Source organism: Anomaloglossus baeobatrachus, chromosome 1 (genome assembly GCF_048569485.1).
Source record: "Anomaloglossus baeobatrachus isolate aAnoBae1 chromosome 1, aAnoBae1.hap1, whole genome shotgun sequence".
Lineage (NCBI taxonomy): Eukaryota > Metazoa > Chordata > Amphibia > Anura > Aromobatidae > Anomaloglossus > Anomaloglossus baeobatrachus.
The window spans coordinates 88,490,429-88,511,459 of record NC_134353.1 but is presented as its reverse complement, the minus strand read 5'-3'; the positions used below and the strand labels follow the sequence as shown (position 1 = coordinate 88,511,459).

Below are 21,031 nucleotides of genomic sequence, written 5' to 3'. Positions count from 1 at the left end.
ATTACACCTGTCCCCCAAAAAGGAGTCATCAGCCAACCACAAAAACCCTAGTCACCTCCCTCAGTGCTTGATGGACACACCAGGGGGCGGAGCCAGATGGTTGGCCACGCCCACCGAGGAGTTCTGAGGGCCTGAGGCAGGAAACACAGCAGTTCAGTTGTAGTCGGATTAGTGACAGGAGTGAAGGAGAGTGGAAGCAGGCCTGTGTAGCAGGTCTGCAGCAGTCTGAAAGGTGCCAGGGTCGGAGCCCTGGTACCTTGGCTTGGAGGTAAGCGGTGGCCTCAGCCTGCAGGAGCCGGGAAGACGGCTCGGTGGAACCGTAGTGGACCAGGATAGGGTAGTGGCCCGCCGATACCGATCCGGGGAACCGACTTGGAAACCGGAGCACACAGGGGGGTACTCAATCCCTGAAACGAGGTCCAGAATCCACTGGACTGAGTTAATTCACTGATTGCGGTCTGGACTATAGGTCCTTTCCCACCCAAGTCCTGACTGAAGACAACAGCCTACCGAGGGTAATAGAAAGCCACCGTACAGGCAGAGAGATCCTACGGACCAGCGTCTGCGGGCAAACGCGCTCACCTGACATATACACAGCCAGGGAGCAGACTCCCGTCGCTGAAGCACAGGCAGTCTACTTCTACACAACACGGTGCAGGAGAAAGGCAGAGACCACCATCTGGGTGGGGGACCTGACCGCAGCCGGCTGCGGGCACCGACCACCATCAACTTGGTTTACCAGTGACTTGTGTGTGTCAATAACCGTGAGTACAACAGTGCCCTCCGGCCGCGCACATCGCCCTGCACAACCTAGCTCTCCCCAACGGGTCCCGGGGGCCATCATCCCTGCCCATGGAGGGGTTAACATCTTGCTGGACCATCTCCCCCAGGGTGCCCCGCAACTGCAACCTTCACGACATCCCATGGGTGGCATCACGAACTCAAGCGTGGCTCCGGCCGTGCACTTACCTAACCCCCCACCGAAAGTGCCAGCATCCCCCTTCCAGAGCGACGTGACCCCGGGTCCCGAGGCGCTCGAGGCACCCACCAACGAGCCCGGATCCGAGCGGCTCGGCTGCGGCCGAGCGCGGGTGTGACGCCCTGGACAAGCCAAGGGTCACAGGTAATGACATCACCACACCCTACACCCCGGTTAGGCACATCAAAGCTAGACCCAAAAATCCTTGTTGCCTTCCTCCAGCGGCTGATGTTCACACCAGGGGGTGGGCCAGGCGGTTGGTCCCGCCCACCGAGGAGTTCACAGTCCTGGAGGTGGGAAAAGAGTTGAGTTAAGCTAGGGAAGTGAAAGTGGAAGGAGTAAAGTGAAGTGGAGTAGAGCAACTGACTGAGAGTATCCGGGTGTGTGCCCCGGACAGAGACAGCAAGGTTAGCAGACGGCGGTGACCGTCTGCAGGAGTGGCCTATTGGAGTTGCCGTAAGGACCGTGGACGGGCGGTGGCCCGGCGGTACCGGACCGGTACACAAGGAGAAGCCAGCACCATTGGCAGGGGCCTTTCGGACCCCGGCAAGGCTTGGAGTCGCCGTGAATTTGCCAAATCCGTCAGTGAAGGGGACCTCCGGGTTTCCAAACAACTAAGTCCTGATTGAAGGCAACAGTCCAACCGTATGAGAGAGACACCGCCACCGCCAAGGCACCAGTTTCTCAGGGCCAGCGCCTGCGGGCAAAGAGGGGCTCCTCCAGCCCATATCCAAGCCGGGGAGCGGGTTACCGGTGGGAACCCATTGGAACCAACAGAAGTACTAGGTGCAGGGAAAGAGACAGTCACCGTTAACTACCGGGGAAAAGCAACAGCAGCCGTCCATGGGAACCGTCTTTCCAGCCGTGTGTTTTACCGAGAACTGTGTCATCATCTCAGGCTGAGTGAGTACCACCGTGCCATGCGGCACAGCGCTGCCCCCGCGACCCTGCACCTCACCAGGCCCCACAACCGGCCTGCCATCACCCATCCTCCACCCCATCACTGGACCCCGGGACAACCAACCCCTACCCACGGAGGGGAGAACTAACAACTCAGCTGCTCCCTGTCACCGCTCCCGGGATCCCCATACAGAGCAGTGGTGGTGTTACCAAAAATCACCACAACCGTGGGTGGCGTCACGGACAATAACCAAATCCCCACCACCAATCCACCCCTTTCACTCACGGGCGAGGAGCGCCGCTTGAGTCCCCGGGATCCGGCACACCGCTCGAGCCACCACAGAGCAGCGGCAGCCGCAGCAGCAGCAGCGGCCGGACCCGAGCAGTGGCAGAGCGCGGTGTCCCCTCCTCCGCCCGCGACACGGGACTGTACAGATGAAACATCGAAAAGATTTTATGCTACTTTTATTTTGTGATCTAATTGACAGTGAATTCTGAGCTTTGCACCCAAATTGGAGTATTGGCTCTAATTATTTTTATTTTTCTTACTATTTTACTATCTTTTTATCTATCTATCTATCTATCTATCTATCTATCTATCTATCTATCTATCTATCTATCCCTCTATCTATCTATCTATGTATCTATCTATCTATCTATCTATCTATCCCTCTATCTATCTATCTATCTATCTATCTATCCATCTCTTTCTAAATAAATATATAGATTGATAGGTAGAATGAAAGTTTGGGACACAAATTCCTTGATAGATTGATTGATAGTAGAGCTGAGTGGATTGATTTATGGAGGATTGAGTTATAGTTGAATCTCTTGAAGTTCGTAGTTCAATGTGAATCAGAACACTTTGACATAATTCACAGTTCACAAAAATAAAAACAACTTGCCCAACCATTCCCCACACTGCTGAAGCATCAGAGAGTAGGCTAACATCATTTTCAGTAGCCACATGGCTTCCCAGGGGCGGAACGATCGCGGTCGCAGGGGTCGCAAACTGCGACCAGGTCCAGAGTTTTCAGGGGGTCCAAGGACCTCAGCACTTGCTTCAGCTGGATGCGCGTCCAAGTGTGCACATCCAGCTGAAATGTATTGCAGCACTGAGACCCGTCTGGTCCCTGTGCTGCAAATTGCGGAGGCTGGGCTTCACAGAAGGCAGCAGCCGGCTCTGGTGCTAACACAGGTTCCGGTTACTTAAGAAAATGCATATTCACTGCTCCTCATGTTCATAATCCCACCCACTCTTTTGCACTGAAGCTAGTGCTGAGTGGGCAGGCTTATGGGTGGTGAGAACAGTGAATATTCATTCTCTTTAATAGCAGCACAGACACAATGCGACCTGAAGTGAGTACTGGAGCTCCCTGAATGATGTCTCTAGCACCACTACCCTCTTCTATTCTCCTATTTGACCCGTACGGCTTAACTCTCCTGCCCCCCTCCCCCTCTGCGCTGTAGCTGATGATATAACTTGCCTCACCCCTGTCCTGTGATGGTGACAGGCTCTACTCATCTTCATAGAGTTTGCTGTCAGAGATCCAACTTTCTTATTTCTTTGTGTGTACAAAATGCTCACATATACAGTATATGAAAATTTTGTGTATATCTCTGCATATGTGTGAATAAGTGACAATACATGTGTGAAATTTTTAGTGATAAAATTCAGACATTAAAAATCATAATGAATACTAAAAGCCTCAAAAACTCTTAAAAATACCCAAACCTGTATACCATTAAAAAACAACTACCATTTTTATATGAAGATTAATAAATCTATAATGTTATTTATAGCACAAAAATACTGAACAGCTAAAAAAAAAGGATGGGGCTATTTACCAGGATGGGGCAGAAAGCATGAGATGGGAAAGCTGGGTGCTGACGGAAGGAGGCTCTTTCCCTCAGCACCCAACTTTCCCATGCTCTGCTATACATCTTACAATCAGCACCCAGCTTTCCCGTGCTCTGTTATACATCTTTCCCTCAGCACCCAGCTTTTCCCTGCTTTGATATTCCTCAGCACACAGTTTTCCTATGTGCTGATATCCATCTTGTCCTCAGCACCTATCTTTTCTATTCTCTGTTATACATCTTTCCCTCATCAGCCAGCTTTTCCATGCTCTGATATTAAGGGTAAGCTGGGTACTGAGAGAAAGATGTATAGCAGAGCATGGGAAAGCTGGGTGCTAAGGACAAGATGGATATCAGAACATATAAAAGCTGGGTGATGAGGGAAAGAGGGATATCAGTGCATTGGAAAGCTGGATGCTGAGGGAAAGGGACAAGTGTCAGCATAATTATCCTGTACCCCTAGGGGGGAAGGGAGGTGGATGGGGGCAAGTTCATATTTTGCACCAGGGACCTCAAACCCTAATTAAGCCATTGTGGCTTCCCCATAATGCCCTTCAGCCATGACATCTAGTAGATTATCACACCTTGTACAGTGGTGGTCAGGAGTCAGGACCTGGGACATCACAGGTCAGTGGTTCCCAGTGGAGCACATTTTGTACTGCACAATAATTTTCCATCTAAAGAATCGCTGTATAGGTCTCCCTCTGTTCTGTAGATTATAAGCTCCAATAGTAAGCAAGGTCCTCTTTTTCCTGTACAGTATAATCGCTTATGATAAGTGAGGTCCTCTCTCTCTCTCTCCTGTAGAGAGTAAGCTCTTATTGTCAGCGGGGTCTTCTGTCTCTCCTGTAGAATGTAAGCTCTTATGGTCAGTGGGGTCCTCTCTCTCTTTTCTGCAGAGTATAAGCTCTTATGGTCATGTGGGGTCCTCTCTCTCTCTCCTGTAGAGTGTAAGCTCCTATGGTCAGAAGGGTCTTGTCTCTCTCTCTCCTGTAGAGTATAAAGTCTTATGGTCAGTGAAGTCTTCTATCTCTCTCCTGTAGAGTGTAAGCTCTTATAGTCAGAGCGGACCTGTCTCTTTCATATGGAGTGTAAGCTGTTATGGTCAGTAGGGTCATCTCTCTCCTGTAGAGTGTAAGCTCTTATAGTCAGTGGGGTCCTCTCTATCTTTCCTGTATAAAGTACAGTAAGCTCTTATGGTCAGCAGGGTCCGCTCTCTCTCTCTCTCTCTCTATCTCTTTCTCTTTCTCTCTCTCCTGTGCATTGTAAGCTCCTTGGTCAGCGGGGTCATCTCTCTCTTATAGAATGTAAGCTCTTTGGTCAGTGGGGTCCTCTCTCTATCTTTCTTCTGAAGAGTGTAAGCTCTTATGGTCAGTGGTCGATGGGGTCCTCTCTCTCCTGTAGAATGTAAGCTCTTATGGTCAGCAGGGTCCTATCTCTCCCTTCCCTGTAGACTGTGAGCTCTTATGGTCAGCGGAGTCCTCGCTCTCTCCTGCAGTGTAAGATCTTATGTTAGTGGGGTCCTCTCTGTCTCTCCAGTAGAGTGTAAGCTCTTATTGTCAGCATGGACCTCTCTCTCCTGCAATGTAAGCTCATGTGGTCAGTGGAGTTGTCTCTCTCTCTCCCGTAGAGTGTAAGCTCTTATGATTAGTGGGGTCATCTCTTTCTCTCCTGTAGAATGTAAGCGCTTATGGTCAGTGTGGTCCTCTCTTTCTCTTCTGTAGAATGTAAGCTCTTATGGTCTGTGAAGTCCTTTCTCTCACTTTTTTGTAAAGTGTAAGCTCTTTTGATCAGTGGGGTCCTTTCTCTCTCCTATAGAATGTAAGCTCTTATGGTTAGCAGGGTCCTCTCTCTCTTCTATAGAATGTAAGCTCTTATGATCAGTGGGGTCCTCTTTCTCTCTCTCTTGTGTAGTATAAGCTCTTATGATCATTGGGGTCCTCACTCTCCTATAGAATGTAAGCTCTTATGATCAGTGGGGTCCTCTCTGTCGCCTATAGAATGTATCCCTTATGATCATTGGGATCTGCTCTTTCTCTCTCCTATAGAATGTAAGCTCTTGTGATCAGTGGGGTCCTCTGTCTCTCCTATATGTTTTTTATGACCTAGTACAAAGCTTTTCAGTATTCAAATTTGCACTAATTTATTTGAATTCTTTTTGAAAAATGTGTCAAAATCAGATAAATCAAATATTCAAAAGATCTGCTCATCTCTAAATGACAGAGAGATGAATAGATATATAGATAGATGGATATATAGATATGATAGATAGATAGATAGATAGATAGATAGATAGAGGGATAGATAGATAGATAGATAGATAGATAGAGGGATAGATAGATAGATAGATAGATAGAGGGATAGATAGATAGATAGAGGGATAGATAGAGGGATAGAGGGATAGATAGAGGGATAGATAGATAGATAGAGGGATAGATAGAGGGATAGATAGATATAATAGATAGATAGATGGATGGATGGATTGATAGATAGATAGATAGAGGGATAGATAGATAGATAGAGGGATAGATAGAGGGATAGAGGGATAGAGAGATAGATAGATAGATAGATGGATAGTTAGATGGATATAATGGATAGATAGATATATAGATAGATAATAGATGGATAGATGGCTTAACGGATAGATAGATAGATAGATAGATAGGCACATTGATAGATAGTTATATGAATATAATAGATAGATAATGGGTAGAGAGATGGATAGATAGATAATAGATGGATAGATAGATGAATATAATACATATATAGATAATAGATGGATAGATAGATAGATAATAGTTAATAGATAATAATAATCTTTATTTTTGTATAGCAATAGATATATAGATAGATGGATAGATAGATAATAGATGGATATATAGATAATAGATGGATAGAGAGATAGATAGATAGAGAGATAATAGATGGAGAGATATAGAGATAATAGATAGATAGATGGATGGATAGATAGATGGATATAACAGATATATAGATAATAGATGAATAGACGGCTTGACAGATTGATAGATAATAATGTTTATTTTTGTATAGCGATAGATAGATATTACATAGATAGCTGGATGGATAAATAAATAAATAAAAAATAAATAGACAGATAAATAATAATCTTTATTTTAGCAATAGATAATAGATGGCTAGTTGCACACTTTTCAATATTACAGCAGATTTCTTATGGAGGAGAACCCCTAATATTTCCATCGCTCCTTGCTTCTTCTTCCCCTATGCCTGAACTCCCCTCCTCAGTAAATTCCTGCGTGCCCGCTCCTCACATTTAATAGCCAGGCTTTTTATTAATAATAAATAACGCACCTACATAGAATGAATAAAAATGAGTCCGAATGTGAAGGAAGGAGATAGATGCACAGAAAGTCTCCGGCTTCTTCCCTATGGGACGCTGCCGGATGAAATGAAAACAAATGTTGCCCGGTGTATGTGAGGCGCCCACTGTGCGGACAGGAAGTGACCCTATTGGTATACGGCTTCTTTAAAAGCAGGCAGTGTAGCCTGCAGCCATCCAGCCTCCCTCGCTCTGGCGCTCTCCCTCTCTCCAGTCTCTCCCTCTCTTTCTCTGTGTCTTGCCATACAGGGCTTTCCAGGCAGTGTGATCTGTGTGTGCATACTGCTAGTTTATGCTGGGGAGAACGCACAGCCCATGAGCTCTATATGGATGCTGTTGCAAATCTGATTCTCTGGAAGCAAAGAAGATGTCCAGCACTCCGCATGACCCTTTCTATTCTTCTCCCTTTGGTCCTTTCTACAGAAGGCATACCCCATACATGGTGCAGCCAGAGTACCGAATATATGAGCTGAACAAGCGGCTGCAGTCTCGTACAGAGGTAAGTCCTTTCGACCTTCCCCTATAGATGGTCAATATAGACCTTCATCTATCCTATAATGGACACATAGTCCCAGCTTTCCATCATCATCTGTATGGTCTACTGTTGCCTCCTGTCAATGGGTTCTATATCAGTAGAATTTGGGGTTTTCTTACAAGGACTGGGGTAAAGTTATTCTTCTGTCTGGAAATTGTTCGATATACGATTTTGATTGATTCTTTCCTATTTATGAGTCTTATTAGTAAAATATTTAGTAGAATCTGAGATTTTAAAGTTGGTACAAGGACAACAATGGTCATCAAAGACTTCACTTGGTCGTGTAAACTTGTAGACTATTTGTTACTTCTGAGTTTGGTAAACTGTGACTGTGGATAATGGGAAGACACCGGGATGAAGGTGATGAATATTAAACAGACTGACGTTACAGCTGTCTGTGGGCTCGCATTCGTAAAGTGTCAAAAAGTGTGTGAAGTGGGGTCATGCCAGCGCCCCTACAGCACCTGTGTCTCCGAATGTGTTGTGTCACCACCCTGGGGTGCATGCCCCCTGCCCAGCTGTATGATGCCAGCGTGGGACACTTATTCTCCAGAAAGGATGACAGAGCATAGACGGCCACTAATACCTACGGGGGGGCTAAAGTGGTAATGACCTTCCCAAATATTCCCTCTTTACGTAGTAATCTACCTAAAAGTTTAGCCAACTATATAAATAATATTTTTAAAATCACGACATCCACTACAAAACTTTCCCACTGACCCAGAACTTGACACCTCATCATTATCTCAGCCATAGACTAAAGTTATACCTAAAGTGTAATGAATAAAAAGCTGAAGATCCCAACCTAAAATCACAAAAAAACTCACAAAAACAAAGACACAATCACACAAACACAATAAACTAAAAAAAAAAAAAAGGAGGACGTGGTCCATACCCCCGGATACAATTCTGTAATAATGTATTTACACAAAAATAAATATTTCCCATCAATATTTTGAAAAAGCTGAAAATTAAATATAATAACAGAACAATGTTTATATAAATATTGCCCCAAATATGGGAGTTATAAAGCCATACAGCCCGGTATGAATGTATATAAATCTGATATACATTACAAGTCAGGGTAGTATAATTCAGCCAATACTGGAACATATGTAGCAGATCTGAAATTGTCCCTGAACTAAAAATTCCTTTACCTAGAGGAAAGTACGTGAAAGATCCAGTAAAATCAGTGATATTACTGTTTATATAGATAATACTGAAGTTAATGAGCTCTGCTATATATGTCTAATACATTGTCTATATGTTCATGTGTATTTATATCCATATAGCTGAGATATACATGTGCACATACTGTATATGTTTTTCTTTTCACCTTGGCAAAAGTTGAGTTTACTGTCCTAGCCCTGTACCAATACCCTGCACTATGTAAAGTGGCTTGTTGGCACTTAGTCCCCTAGGTAAAGCCCCTGTTAGCCCCCACACATGTCTTGGTCTTTACCTTTATTATACACATAGACACGTGCCAAGTACATGATGACACAGCACAGTTTGTTAGTTTACAGTGAGAATTGCATTGAAGACGTCTTACTGGGCAACAGGGCAAAGGCAATAGAAAGTACAGTAAGACCCATATTACCTAAACTCCACCAGATCTCACATAACCAGGGCTATTTGATATAGGGATCCATAGCTTATTAAATTTATTAAGCTCTGTTATATATGTCTAACAGATATACTGTATATGTCTAATACATTGTCTATAGGTCTAATACATTGTCTATATATCTAATACATTGTCTATATGTTCACATGTATTTATATCAATATAGCTGAGATTCACATGCACACATATGTTTCTTTTTCACTGACATGGCTGTACTTTACTCTACCTTGGGCAAAGTTGCGTTTACTGTCCTAGCCCTGAACTAATACCCTGCACTATGTAAAGTGGCTTGTTGGCACTTAGTTCCCTAAGTAATGCCCCTGTTAGCCCCCACATATGTCCCCATCTTTACCTTTACTATACACATAGACACGTGCCAAGTACATGATGACACAACACAGCTTGTTAGTTTACAGTGAGAATTGCACTGAAGACGTCTTACTGGGCAACAGGGCAAAGGTAATAGAAAGTACAGGAAGACCCGAGTTACCTAAACTCCACCAGATCTCACATAACCAGGGCTATTTGATATAGGGATCCATAGATTATTGAAGTTATTGAGCTCTGTTATAAATTTTTAATACATTATCTATATGTTCACGTGTATTTATATCCATAGAGAGGAGATTCACATGTGCACATACAGTATATGTTTCTCTTTTTACTCTTTCCTTCACCTTGGCAAAAGTTGTGTTTACTGTCCTCACCCTGTACTAATACCCTGCACTATGTAAAATGGCTTGTTGGCACTTAGTCCCCTGGGTGATACCCCTGTTAGCCCCCCACATACCTCCACAACTTTACCTTTACTATACACATCCACACGTGCCAAGTAAATAATGACACAACACAGCTTGTTAGTTTCACAGTGAGAATGACACTGAAGAAGTCTTACTGGGCAACAGGGCAAAGGCAATAGAAAGTACAGTAAAAATTACCTAAACTCCACCAGATCGCATATAACCAGGACAATTTCATATAGGGATCCATAGATTATTAAAGTTATTGAGCTCTCTTATATATGTCTAATACATTGTCTATATATCTATTACATTGTCTATATGTTCACATGTATTTATATCAATATAGCTGAGATTCACATGCACACATATGTTTCTTTTTTCACTGACATGGCTGTACTTTACTCCACCTTGGGCAAAGTTGCGTTTACTGTCCTCGCCCTGTACTAATACCCTGCACTATGTAAAGTGGCTTGTTGGCACTTAGTTCCCTAAGTAATGCCCCTGTTAGCCCCCACAGATGTCCCCATCTTTACCTTTATTATACACATAGACACGTGCCAAGTACATGATGACACAACACAGCTTGTTAGTTTACAGTGAGAATTGCATTGAAGAAGTCTTACTGGGCAACAGGGCAAAGGCAACAGAAAGTACAGGAAGACCCAAAATAACTAATCCTCCACCAGATCTCTTATAACCAGGACTAGGGATCCATAGATTATATAGATCTGTCCAAAAAGAGGTCACTTTACCTAGAAGGTTGGTAGTATCCGCCATTGCCAGTGGGACGCCCAGCTTACTACAGTATTGCTATGTATATTTGGGACATGTTCTCCCAATTGTTTCCAGTGTATAGTGGATGCCTAATAGTTAAATATTCATTTTCTTTCCTACACAACACATTAATGCGACAGAGCAACATTAGGAATACAGGTAAATTAAAGACAACTAAAAAGGCAAAAGATAAAAAAAATCACATATAAAAAAACTCTTTTACGCAAACTAGAATATTCATTTTAGTTGTCAACAGCCACGTGGATAATGATTGTTACTTGACGTAAAGTTACTTATTGTGGTATGATACAGTTTTTCCGTAGGCCTACTGCCACCGTAACATAAAATCAACAACATTTTTGCCGCTTTCCTGTGATTATGGCTTCTTATTTAAATGCTGTATTAATAACAATGGCTGAAAATTTGATAATGGTGCTGACATCTCCATATGAATATGCCCTATAGCTCTTCACAATTTTTGGAAATATTTAACTTTTCTTTACAGCTACTTTGCTAAACTGGAACATTTTTCTAACAATTTTGTAACTATTTATCAAAACATTTGTATGTCTGCAGCGGGTGAACACAAAGCAACTTGTATCATTCTGATTTTTCATTGTTTTGGGACATAATTGAGTGGAGCACTGATTGGAAAAAAAGTGAACTTCTCCTGTCTGTCATTTCTCTGCCCAGTCTGAAAAGCTTGCAATCTTTTCTGATTCTCTCTGCCAAAAATCAATGTGATGAAAGGTAACAATAATGCCCTCAACTCAAGTAGTAAAAAAACAGTTACACTTTTCAGGACACTCCATCCCCTTTGCTAATAGGATAGTACACATAAGCTTATATATTATGGCTTAGGGACATTCATCCTGCGCTCCGTGTAGCTGCTTCATTGTATCATTCTGATTTTTCATTGTTTCAGGCCATAATTGAACTTCTGCTGTCTGTCATTTCTTTGCCTAGTCTAAAAAGCTTGCAATCTTTTCTGACTCCTTCTGCCAAAAATCGATGTGATCAAAGGTAACAATAATGATTTCCTAATCTGTGCGCAGAAACCGGTCCTCAACTCAAGGAGTCAAAAAACAGTTACACTTTTCAAGTCACTCCACCCCCTTTGCTAACAGGACAGTACACATAAGCATCTATACTCTGGCATTGGGACATTCATCCTGCGCTTTGTGTACTTGTGGAGCTGCTTTATTGTATCTTTCTGATTTTCATTGGTTCGGGCCATAAATGAGTAAAGCATTGATTGGAAAACAAAGGGAATTTCTGTCTGTCATTTCTCTGCCTAGTCTGAAAATCTTGCAATCTTTTCTGATTCCTTCTGCCAAAAATTGATGTGATCAAAGGAAACAATAATGATTTCCTAACCTATCCTCAACTCAATGAGTCAAAAAACAGTTACACTTTTCAGGTCACTCCACCCCCCTTTGCTAATAGGATAGTACACATAAGCATCTATACTATGGCATTGGGACATTCATCCTGCGCTCTGTGTACTTGTAGAGCTGCTTTATTGTATCTTTCTGATTTTCATTGTTTAGGGCCATAAATGAGTAAAGCATTGATTGGAAAAAAAAAGGGAATTTCTGTCTGTCATTTCTCTGTCTAGTCTGAAAAGCTTGCAATCAATTCTGACTCCTTCTGCCAAAAATCGATGTGATCAATGGTAACAGTAATGATTTCCTAATCTGTACGCAGAAACCTGTCCTCAACTCAAGGAGTCAAAAAACGGTTACACTTTTCAGGACACTGCACCGCCCTTTGCTAATAGGATAGTACAAATAGGCTTATATACTATGGCATTGGGACATTCATCCTGCGCACTGTGTACCTGTGGAGCTGCTTCATTGTATCATTCTTATTTTCATTGTTTCGGGCTATAATTGAGTGGAAAAAAAAGTGCAGTTGTGCTGTCTGTCATTTCTCTGCCTAGTCTGAAAAGCTTGCAATCTATTCTGACTCCTGCCAAAAATTGATGTGTTGAAAGGTAACAATAATGATTTTCTAATCTGTGCGCAGAAACCTGCTCCCAAGTATTGCAAAACCAGTTACACTTTTCAGGACACTGTACCCCCCTTTGCCATAAGCTTATATACTCTGGCATTGGAACATTCATCCTGCGCTCCGTACACCTGTGGAGCTGCTTCATTTCTTTGTTTTTATAAAAAAGCATAAAAATAACTACTGTGTTTAAATTGGAAGCTCCACCTAATATAACCAGCGAATGTAGATTCTATATAGTAAATCTTTCATTTTTTTATCTTTAGCTGTTTTTGTTTTTTTTCTGTTTTTGTCACTGTTGACTGATCTAATATTATTATAATTGGCCTTTGCTAAGTAGTGTGACAGTATAATGGTGAGTGATTGGGAACGGGCTCTGATTAGCTTATAAAGGGGGATGTCTGGCCCCTGTTCTAGATACATTATTACAGAATTATTGTACGTTATTACGAAAAGTTTCTGCATCTGGCGCCTTTGACTGCTGTTCTGTATCCAGGGAGGCAGGATGTTCATGTGTACAGGTAGCCCTTTAATTTTAATGGGAATTGTGTAATACTTCAGTTTTCCTCCGGGGGCGCTGCAGAGAAATTGAACACTTATTGCCCAGTTCACCTTGCAGATTATGGCTGATCGTTGTCTATGCAGGGAAGAGCTTATCATTGGGGGACCTTTCTAACAAAAAGGAAACCCTATTGATTCTCACTGTCTTCCTGCTCATGAAAACAATCCTAATCATGTAATATTATGTAGGGGAAGTCAGTTAACTACACTAACTGCCAATAAGTTTCAGGACTACAAAAGGGGTCAACCCTTTCTACATCAATGGAGTGTAGATGTATCAGCCTGTCACTAATCTGACGACCCCTTTAAGGTCAGTACATTGATATGTTCTTTAACAATAGAATACTTAAAGGGGTGGTACATAATTTAAAAAAACAGACAAAACAAAACAAAAAAAAACCCACATTTCTCCTTTGTTCCAAACATGTGCGCCTTGTATGGAAATACCTACAGCCCTGTGCACTTCAATTAGTCGAAGCTGTAATACCAGACACAGCCTGTAGACACGTGTGGCACTGTTTTCTTGTTTTTGCTTGTTTGTTTTTTAAACCCTGTTTTAAATTATAGATTTTATTTTAAATAATTAGAGATTTTTTTTAAATAACACAGTGTAAATTTCTATTTAAGCCACTCTCTTATGTTTCTATAATGTTAGCAATCAAAGGCACAAAAAAAAGGTTACTGGAAATTTGAATCGTTAGCAATAGGCTTCAATAAACACCATTAATTACAGTGCGTTAGGTTGTTGCTATTTAAGCAATTTACTATCAATATTCTCTGTAAATTAGCCCCCAAGAGACCACACTAAACTGCTGTGGCTCCTGAGCGGTGCATGCTGCTGACATGGAGCTTTCCTGCTGTGTGCGCCTCTGGGACTCTTTCCTCAGATACACTAAGTGTCCAGTGAGTCAGGAACAAAAAGAAGAAGAATTAAATGTGAGGGGGAAATCAGTTTTTTTTCCTCAACATGCTAATTAACCTGAATAGGACAGGTCGGCCACCTTTATTATCGGAGCGCCCTCATTATCATTGGCCACTAGGTGGCATTGTATTAGTCTGTGCAATTTTACAGATAAAATTCCATTAGACTCAATAAATTGGACATTTGCAGAAACTATTTGCAGTGCTGAAGTTTCGGTCTTAATTCCATTATATACACTATACACATGCATACAATATATATAGATATCTGACGCATCAGAAGGAATAGTGTGATGTGTTATCCCAAAACATAGCGGTCAAATGATCCTGCTAAGAATTCCCCATCCAGCTAGAGAATATGGTAGATATAAAATAAATAAAGTTTATATACTGTATAATATATATATATATATATATATATATATATATATATATATATATATATATATATATATATATATATATATATAGTGAATATAGGAGACTTTCTCACACAATGCCAAGATTGCTATTCCGATATCTATTGATCTATCTATCTGTCTATCTATCTATCCCTCTATCTATCTATCTATCTATCTATCTATCTATCTATCTATCTATCTATCTATCTATCTATCCCTCTATCTATCTATCTATCTATCTATCTATCTATGTATCTATCTATCCCTCTGTCTATCTATCTATCTATCCCTCTATCTATCTATCTATCCTTCTATCTATCTATCTATCTATCCATCCATCCACTATCTATCTATCTATCTATCCTCGATCTATCCATCAATCAACTATCTATCTATCTCTCTATCCCTCTATCCATCCATTCATCCATCCATCCCCTATCAATCTATCTATGATCCTTGTCATATCTTTCTGTCTTTTATATATCTAGTATCCTTCTGTCAATCTTGTATCTATCTATCTATAAATCTATCTATCTACAGTGCCTTGATAAAGGATTCATACCCCATGAACTATTCCATATTTTTTCACATTACACCCACAATCTTAAGAGGATTTTATTGGGATTTTATGTGATATACCAACAGTAAGAGGTACTTTGCACACTACGACATCGCAAGCCGATTGTAGCGATGCCGAGCGCGATAGTCCCCGCCCCCGTCGCACATGCGATATCTTGTGATAGCTGCCGTAGCGAACATTATCGCTACGGCAGCTTCACATGCACTTACCTGCTCTGCGACATCGCTCTGGCCGGCGAACCGCCTCCTTCCTAAGGGGGCGGGTCGTGCGGCATCACAGGGACGTCACACGGCAGGCGGCCAATAGAAGCTGAGGGGAGGAGATGAGCGGGACGTAAACATCCTGCCCACCTCCTTCCTTCCGCATAGCCAGTGGAGGCAGGTAGGAGATGTTCCTCACTCCTGCAGCTTCATACACAGCGATGTGTGCTGCCGCAGGAACGAGGAACAACATCGTACCTGTCGCTGCAGCGAAATTATGGAAATGTCGGACACTACACCGATCATACAATTTCGACACTTTTGCGCTCGTTAATCGTAGTAAAAAGGATTCACATACTCCGATGTCGACAACGACGCCGGATGTGCGTCACAGTGTGCAAAGTACCCCTAAGTAGCGAGTATTTATGAAATGTAAAGAAAATGATACACGGTTTTCTAATTATCTTAAAAATCTATATTTTAAAATTGTGACGTGAATTTTTGATTAGCGCCGTGTAGTCTAAAGACACTAAATAAAATCCGGAGTGACTAATTGCCTCCAAAACTCACCTTATTAGTAAATTGAGTCCACCTGTGTCTTATGTATACTTAGTATTACAACAGACATTCTGTGAAGACCTCGGAGATTTGTGTGAGAACATTAGGGATCAAACAGCATCATGAAACCCAAGGAACACACCAGACAGGTCAGGGATAAAGTTGTGGAGAAGAGTAAAGCAGGGTTATTATTATTATTATTATTATTATTTATTATTATAGCACCATTTATTCCATGGCGCTTTACAAGTGAAAAAGGGTATACGTACAACAATCATTAACAGTACAAAACAGACTTGTATAGGAGGAGAGAGGACCCTGCCCGCGAGGGCTCACAGTCTACAGGGAATGGGTGATGGTACAATAGGTGAGGACAGAGCTGGTTGCGCAGTGGTGTACTGGACTGAGGGCTATTGTAGATTGTAGGCTTACTGGAAGAGGTGGGTTGGGATATAAAAAAAATATATTAAGCTCTGAACATGTCATGGAGCGCTGTACAATCCATCAACCAAAAATGGAATGAGTATGGCAAACTGTAAATCTACCAAGACATGGCCGATCATCTAAACTGACGTCCCAAGCAAGGAGAGCACTAATTAGTGATGCAGCCAAGAGGCCCATGGTCACTCTAGAGGGGATGGAGAGATCACAGCTCAGGGGGAAGGACCTGTCTACAGGACAATTATCAGTCATATACTCCACAAATCTGTCTTTTGTGGAAGAGTTGCAGGAAGAAAGCCATTATTTAAAGGAAGCCATAAAAAGCCCCATTAGCCGATTGAAAAAATCCATGTAGGGAACAGAGAGAGTGTGTGGAAGAAGGTGCACTGGTCAGAAAAGACCAAAGTAGAACTTTTTGGGCTAAATGCAAAGTGCTATATTTGTTGTAAAACTAATACTGCACATCACCCTGAAAACACCATTCCCACCATCACACATGGTGGTGACAGCATCATGCTGTGGAGAGGCTTTTCTTCAGCAGGGACAGGGATGCTGGTCAGAGTTGATGGAAAGTTGGATGGAGCAAAATACAGGGCACTGCTGGGGGTAAACCTGTTAGAGGCTGAAAAAGACATGAGACTGGGCCTTTGCTTCACCTCCCAGCAGAACAACAACACTAAACATCCTGACAGAGCTACAATGAATTGTTTAGATCAGAGCATATTCATGTATGTGAATGTTGTGACCTGTCACAACAAGGACCTTCTAACAGAGCGTATTACTGCAAAGAAGGGAATTTTGTTTACTTACCGTAAATTCCTTTTCTTCTAGCTCCAATTGGGAGACCCAGACAATTGGGGTGTATAGCTATGCCTCCGGAGGCCACACAAAGTATTACACTAAAAGTGTAAAGCCCCTCCCCTTCAGCCTATACACCCCCCGTACTGCTACGGGCTCATCAGTTTTGGTGCAAAAGCCAGAAGGAGGAAAAAATTATAAACTGGTTTAAAGTAAATTCAATCCGAAGGAATATCGGAGAACTGAAACCATTTAACATGAACAACATGTGTATACAAAAACAGGGGCGGGTGCTGGGTCTCCCAATTGGAGCTAGAAGAAAAGGAATTTACGGTAAGTAAACAAAATTCCCTTCTTCTTTGTCGCTCCTAATTGGGAGACCCAGACAATTGGGACGTCCAAAAGCAGTCCCTGGGTGGGTAAATAATACCTCATAATAGAGCCGTAACGGCTCCGTCCTACAGGTGGGCAACTGCCGCCTGAAGGACTCGCCTACCTAGGCTGGCATCTGCCGAAGCATAGGTATGCACCTGATAGTGTTTCGTGAAAGTGTGCAGGCTCGACCAGGTAGCTGCCTGACACACCTGCTGAGCCGTAGCCTGGTGTCGCAAGGCCCAGGACGCTCCCACGGCCCTGGTAGAATGGGCCTTCAGTCCTGAGGGAACCGGAAGCCCCGAGGAACGGTAAGCTTCGAGAATTGGTTCCTTGATCCACCGAGCCAGGGTTGATTTGGAAGCTTGTGTCCCTTTACGCTGGCCAGCGACAAGGACAAAGAGTGCATCGGAGCGGCGCAGGGGCGCCGTACGAGAAATGTAGAGTCTGAGTGCTCTCACCAGATCTAACAAGTGCAAATCTTTTTCACATTGGTGAACTGGATGAGGACAAAACGAGGGTAAGGAGATGTCCTGATTGAGATGAAAAGGGGATACCACCTTAGGGAGGAAATCTTGGCGGACGTTGGTTTCCTAGCCTGTCTCATAGTGGCAATGACCTCTTGAGATAATTCTGAAGACGCTAGGATCCAGGACTCAATGGCCACACAGTCAGGTTGAGGGCCGCAGAATTCAGATGGAAAAACGGCCCTTGAGATAGCAAATCTGGTCGGTCTGGCAGTGCCCACGGTTGGCCGACCGTGAGATGCCACAGATCCGGGTACCACGACCTCCTCGGCCAGTCTGGAGCGACGAGGATGGCGCGGCGGCAGTCGGCCCTTATCTTGCGTAACACTCTGGGCAACAGAGCCAGAGGAGGAAACACATAAGGAAGCTGAAACTGCGACCAATCCTGAACTAAGGCGTCTGCCGCCAGAGCTCTGTGATCTTGAGATCGAGCCATGAATGTTGGGACCTTGTTGTTGTGCCGTGACGCCATTAGGTCGACGTCCGGCATCCCCCAGCGGCAACAGATCTCCTGAAACACGTCCGGGTGAAGGGACCATTCCCCTGCGTCCATGCCCTGGCGACTGAGAAAGTCTGCTTCCCAGTTTTCTACGCCCGGGATGTGAACTGCGGATATGGTGGATGCTGTGGCTTCCACCCACAGCAGAATCCTCCGGACTTCCTGGAAGGCTTGCCGACTGCGTGTCCCACCTTGGTGGTTGATGTAAGCCACCGCTGTGGAGTTGTCCGACTGAATTCGGATCTGCTTGCCTTCCAGCCACTGCTGGAACGCTTTTAGGGCAAGATACACTGCCCTGATCTCCAGAACATTGATCTGAAGTGAGGACTCTTGCTGAGTCCACGTACCCTGAGCCCTGTGGTGGAGAAAAACTGCTCCCCACCCTGACAGGCTCGCGTCCGTCGTGACCACCGCCCAGGATGGGGGTAGGAAGGATTTTCCTTTCGATAATGAGGTGGGAAGAAGCCACCACCGAAGGGAAGCTTTGGTTGCTTGAGAGAGGGAGACGTTCCTGTCTAGGGACGTCGGCCTCCTGTCCCACTTGCGTAGGATGTCCCATTGAAGAGGACGCAGGTGAAACTGCGCGAAAGGGACTGCTTCCATTGCTGCCACCATCTTCCCCAGGAAGTGCATGAGGCGCCTCAAGGGGTGTGACCGACCTTGAAGGAGAGATTGTACCCCTGTCTGTAGTGAACGCTGTTTGTCCAGCGGAAGCTTCACTATCGCTGGAAGAGTATGAAACTCCATGCCAAGATATGTCAGTGATTGGACCGGTGTCAGATTTGACTTTGGAAAATTGATGATCCACCCGAAACTCTGGAGAATCTCCAGAGTAACGTTGAGGCTGTGTTGGCATGCCTCTTGAGAGGGTGCCTTGACCAGCAGATCGTCTAAGTAAGGTATCACTGAGTGACCCTGAGAGTGGAGGACCGCAACTACTGTAGCCATGACCTTGGTGAAAACCCTTGGGGCTGTCGCCAGGCCGAACGGCAGTGCCGCGAACTGAAGGTGTTCGTCTCCTATGGCGAAGCGCAAGAAGCGCTGATGCTCTGGAGCAATTGGTACGTGGAGATAAGCATCCTTGATATCGATCGATGCTAGGAAATCTCCTTGGGACATTGAGGCGATGACGGAGCGGAGGGATTCCATCCGGAACCACCTGGTCCTTACATGTTTGTTGAGCAGTTTTAGGTCCAAAACAGGACGGAAGGACCCGTCCTTCTTTGGAACCACAAACAGGTTGGAGTAGAAACCGTGACCCTGTTGCTGAAGAGGAACCGGGACCACCACTCCTTCTGCCTTCAGAATGCCCACCGCCTGCAGAAGAGCCTCGGCTCGCTCGGGAGGCGGAGATGTTCTGAAGAATCGAGTCGGAGGACGAGAGCTGAACTCTATCCTGTAACCGTGAGACAAAATGTCTCTCACCCAACGGTCTTTTACTTGTGGCAGCCAGGTGTCGCAAAAGCGGGAGAGCCTGCCACCGACCGAGGATGCGGTGTGAGGAGGCCGTAAGTCATGAGGAAGCCGCCTTGGTAGCGGCACCTCCGGCGGTCTTTTTAGGGCGTGATTTAGACCGCCATGCGTCGGAGTTCCTCTGATCCTTCTGAGGCCTTTTGGACGAGGAGAATTGGGACCTGCCCGTACCCCGAAAGGACCGAAACCTCGACTGTCCCCTCCTCTGTTGGGGTGTTTTTGGTTTGGCCTGGGGTAAGGATGTTTCCTTTCCCTTGGATTGTTTGATGATTTCATCCAATCTCTCACCAAACAAACGGTCGCCAGAAAATGGCAATCCAGTTAAGCACTTTTTGGAAGCCGAATCTGCCTTCCATTCCCGCAGCCACAAGGCCCTGCGTATTGCCACCGAATTGACGGCTGCAACCGCCGTACGGGTCGCAGAGTCCAGGACAGCATTAATAGCGTAGGACGCAAATGCCGACGTTTGAGAGGTTATGGACGCCACCTGCGGCGCAGACGTACGTGTGAGTGCGTCAATTTGCGCCTGACCAGCTGAGATAGCTTGGAGTGCCCATACGGCTGCGAATGCTGGAGCAAAAGACGCGCCGATAGCTTCATAGATGGATTTCAACCAGAGCTCCATCTGTCTGTCAGTGGCATCCTTGAGTGAAGCTCCATCTTCCACTGCAACTATGGATCTAGCCGCCAGTCTGGAGATTGGAGGATCCACCTTGGGACACTGAGTCCAGCCCTTGACCACGTCAGGGGGAAAAGGGTAACGTGTATCCTTAAGGCGCTTGGAAAAACGCTTATCTGGATAAGCTCGGTGTTTCTGGACTGCCTCTCTGAAGTCAGAGTGGTCCAGAAACATACTCTTTGTACGCTTGGGAAACCTGAAACGGAATTTCTCCTGCTGAGAAGCTGACTCCTCC

General features: G+C 44.3%; 1 protein-coding gene across 5 annotated transcripts in view; it reads left to right on the top strand.

Annotated features, from left to right (window-relative positions):
- The first annotated feature begins 7,270 nt into the window (after positions 1-7,270).
- LDB2 (LIM domain binding 2) overlaps positions 7,271-21,031 on the top strand; it is a 564,531-nt gene continuing 550,770 nt past the window's right edge. For 3 of the 5 annotated variants that reach the window (XM_075346908.1, XM_075346911.1, XM_075346910.1), the window contains exon 1: positions 7,271-7,596. In XM_075346908.1, the coding sequence (XP_075203023.1) occupies positions 7,465-7,596 (132 nt within the window). In that variant the 5' untranslated portion in view covers positions 7,271-7,464. The remainder of the gene's footprint in view (positions 7,597-21,031) is intronic. The other 2 variants (XM_075346909.1, XM_075346907.1) reach the window with 2 other exon arrangements.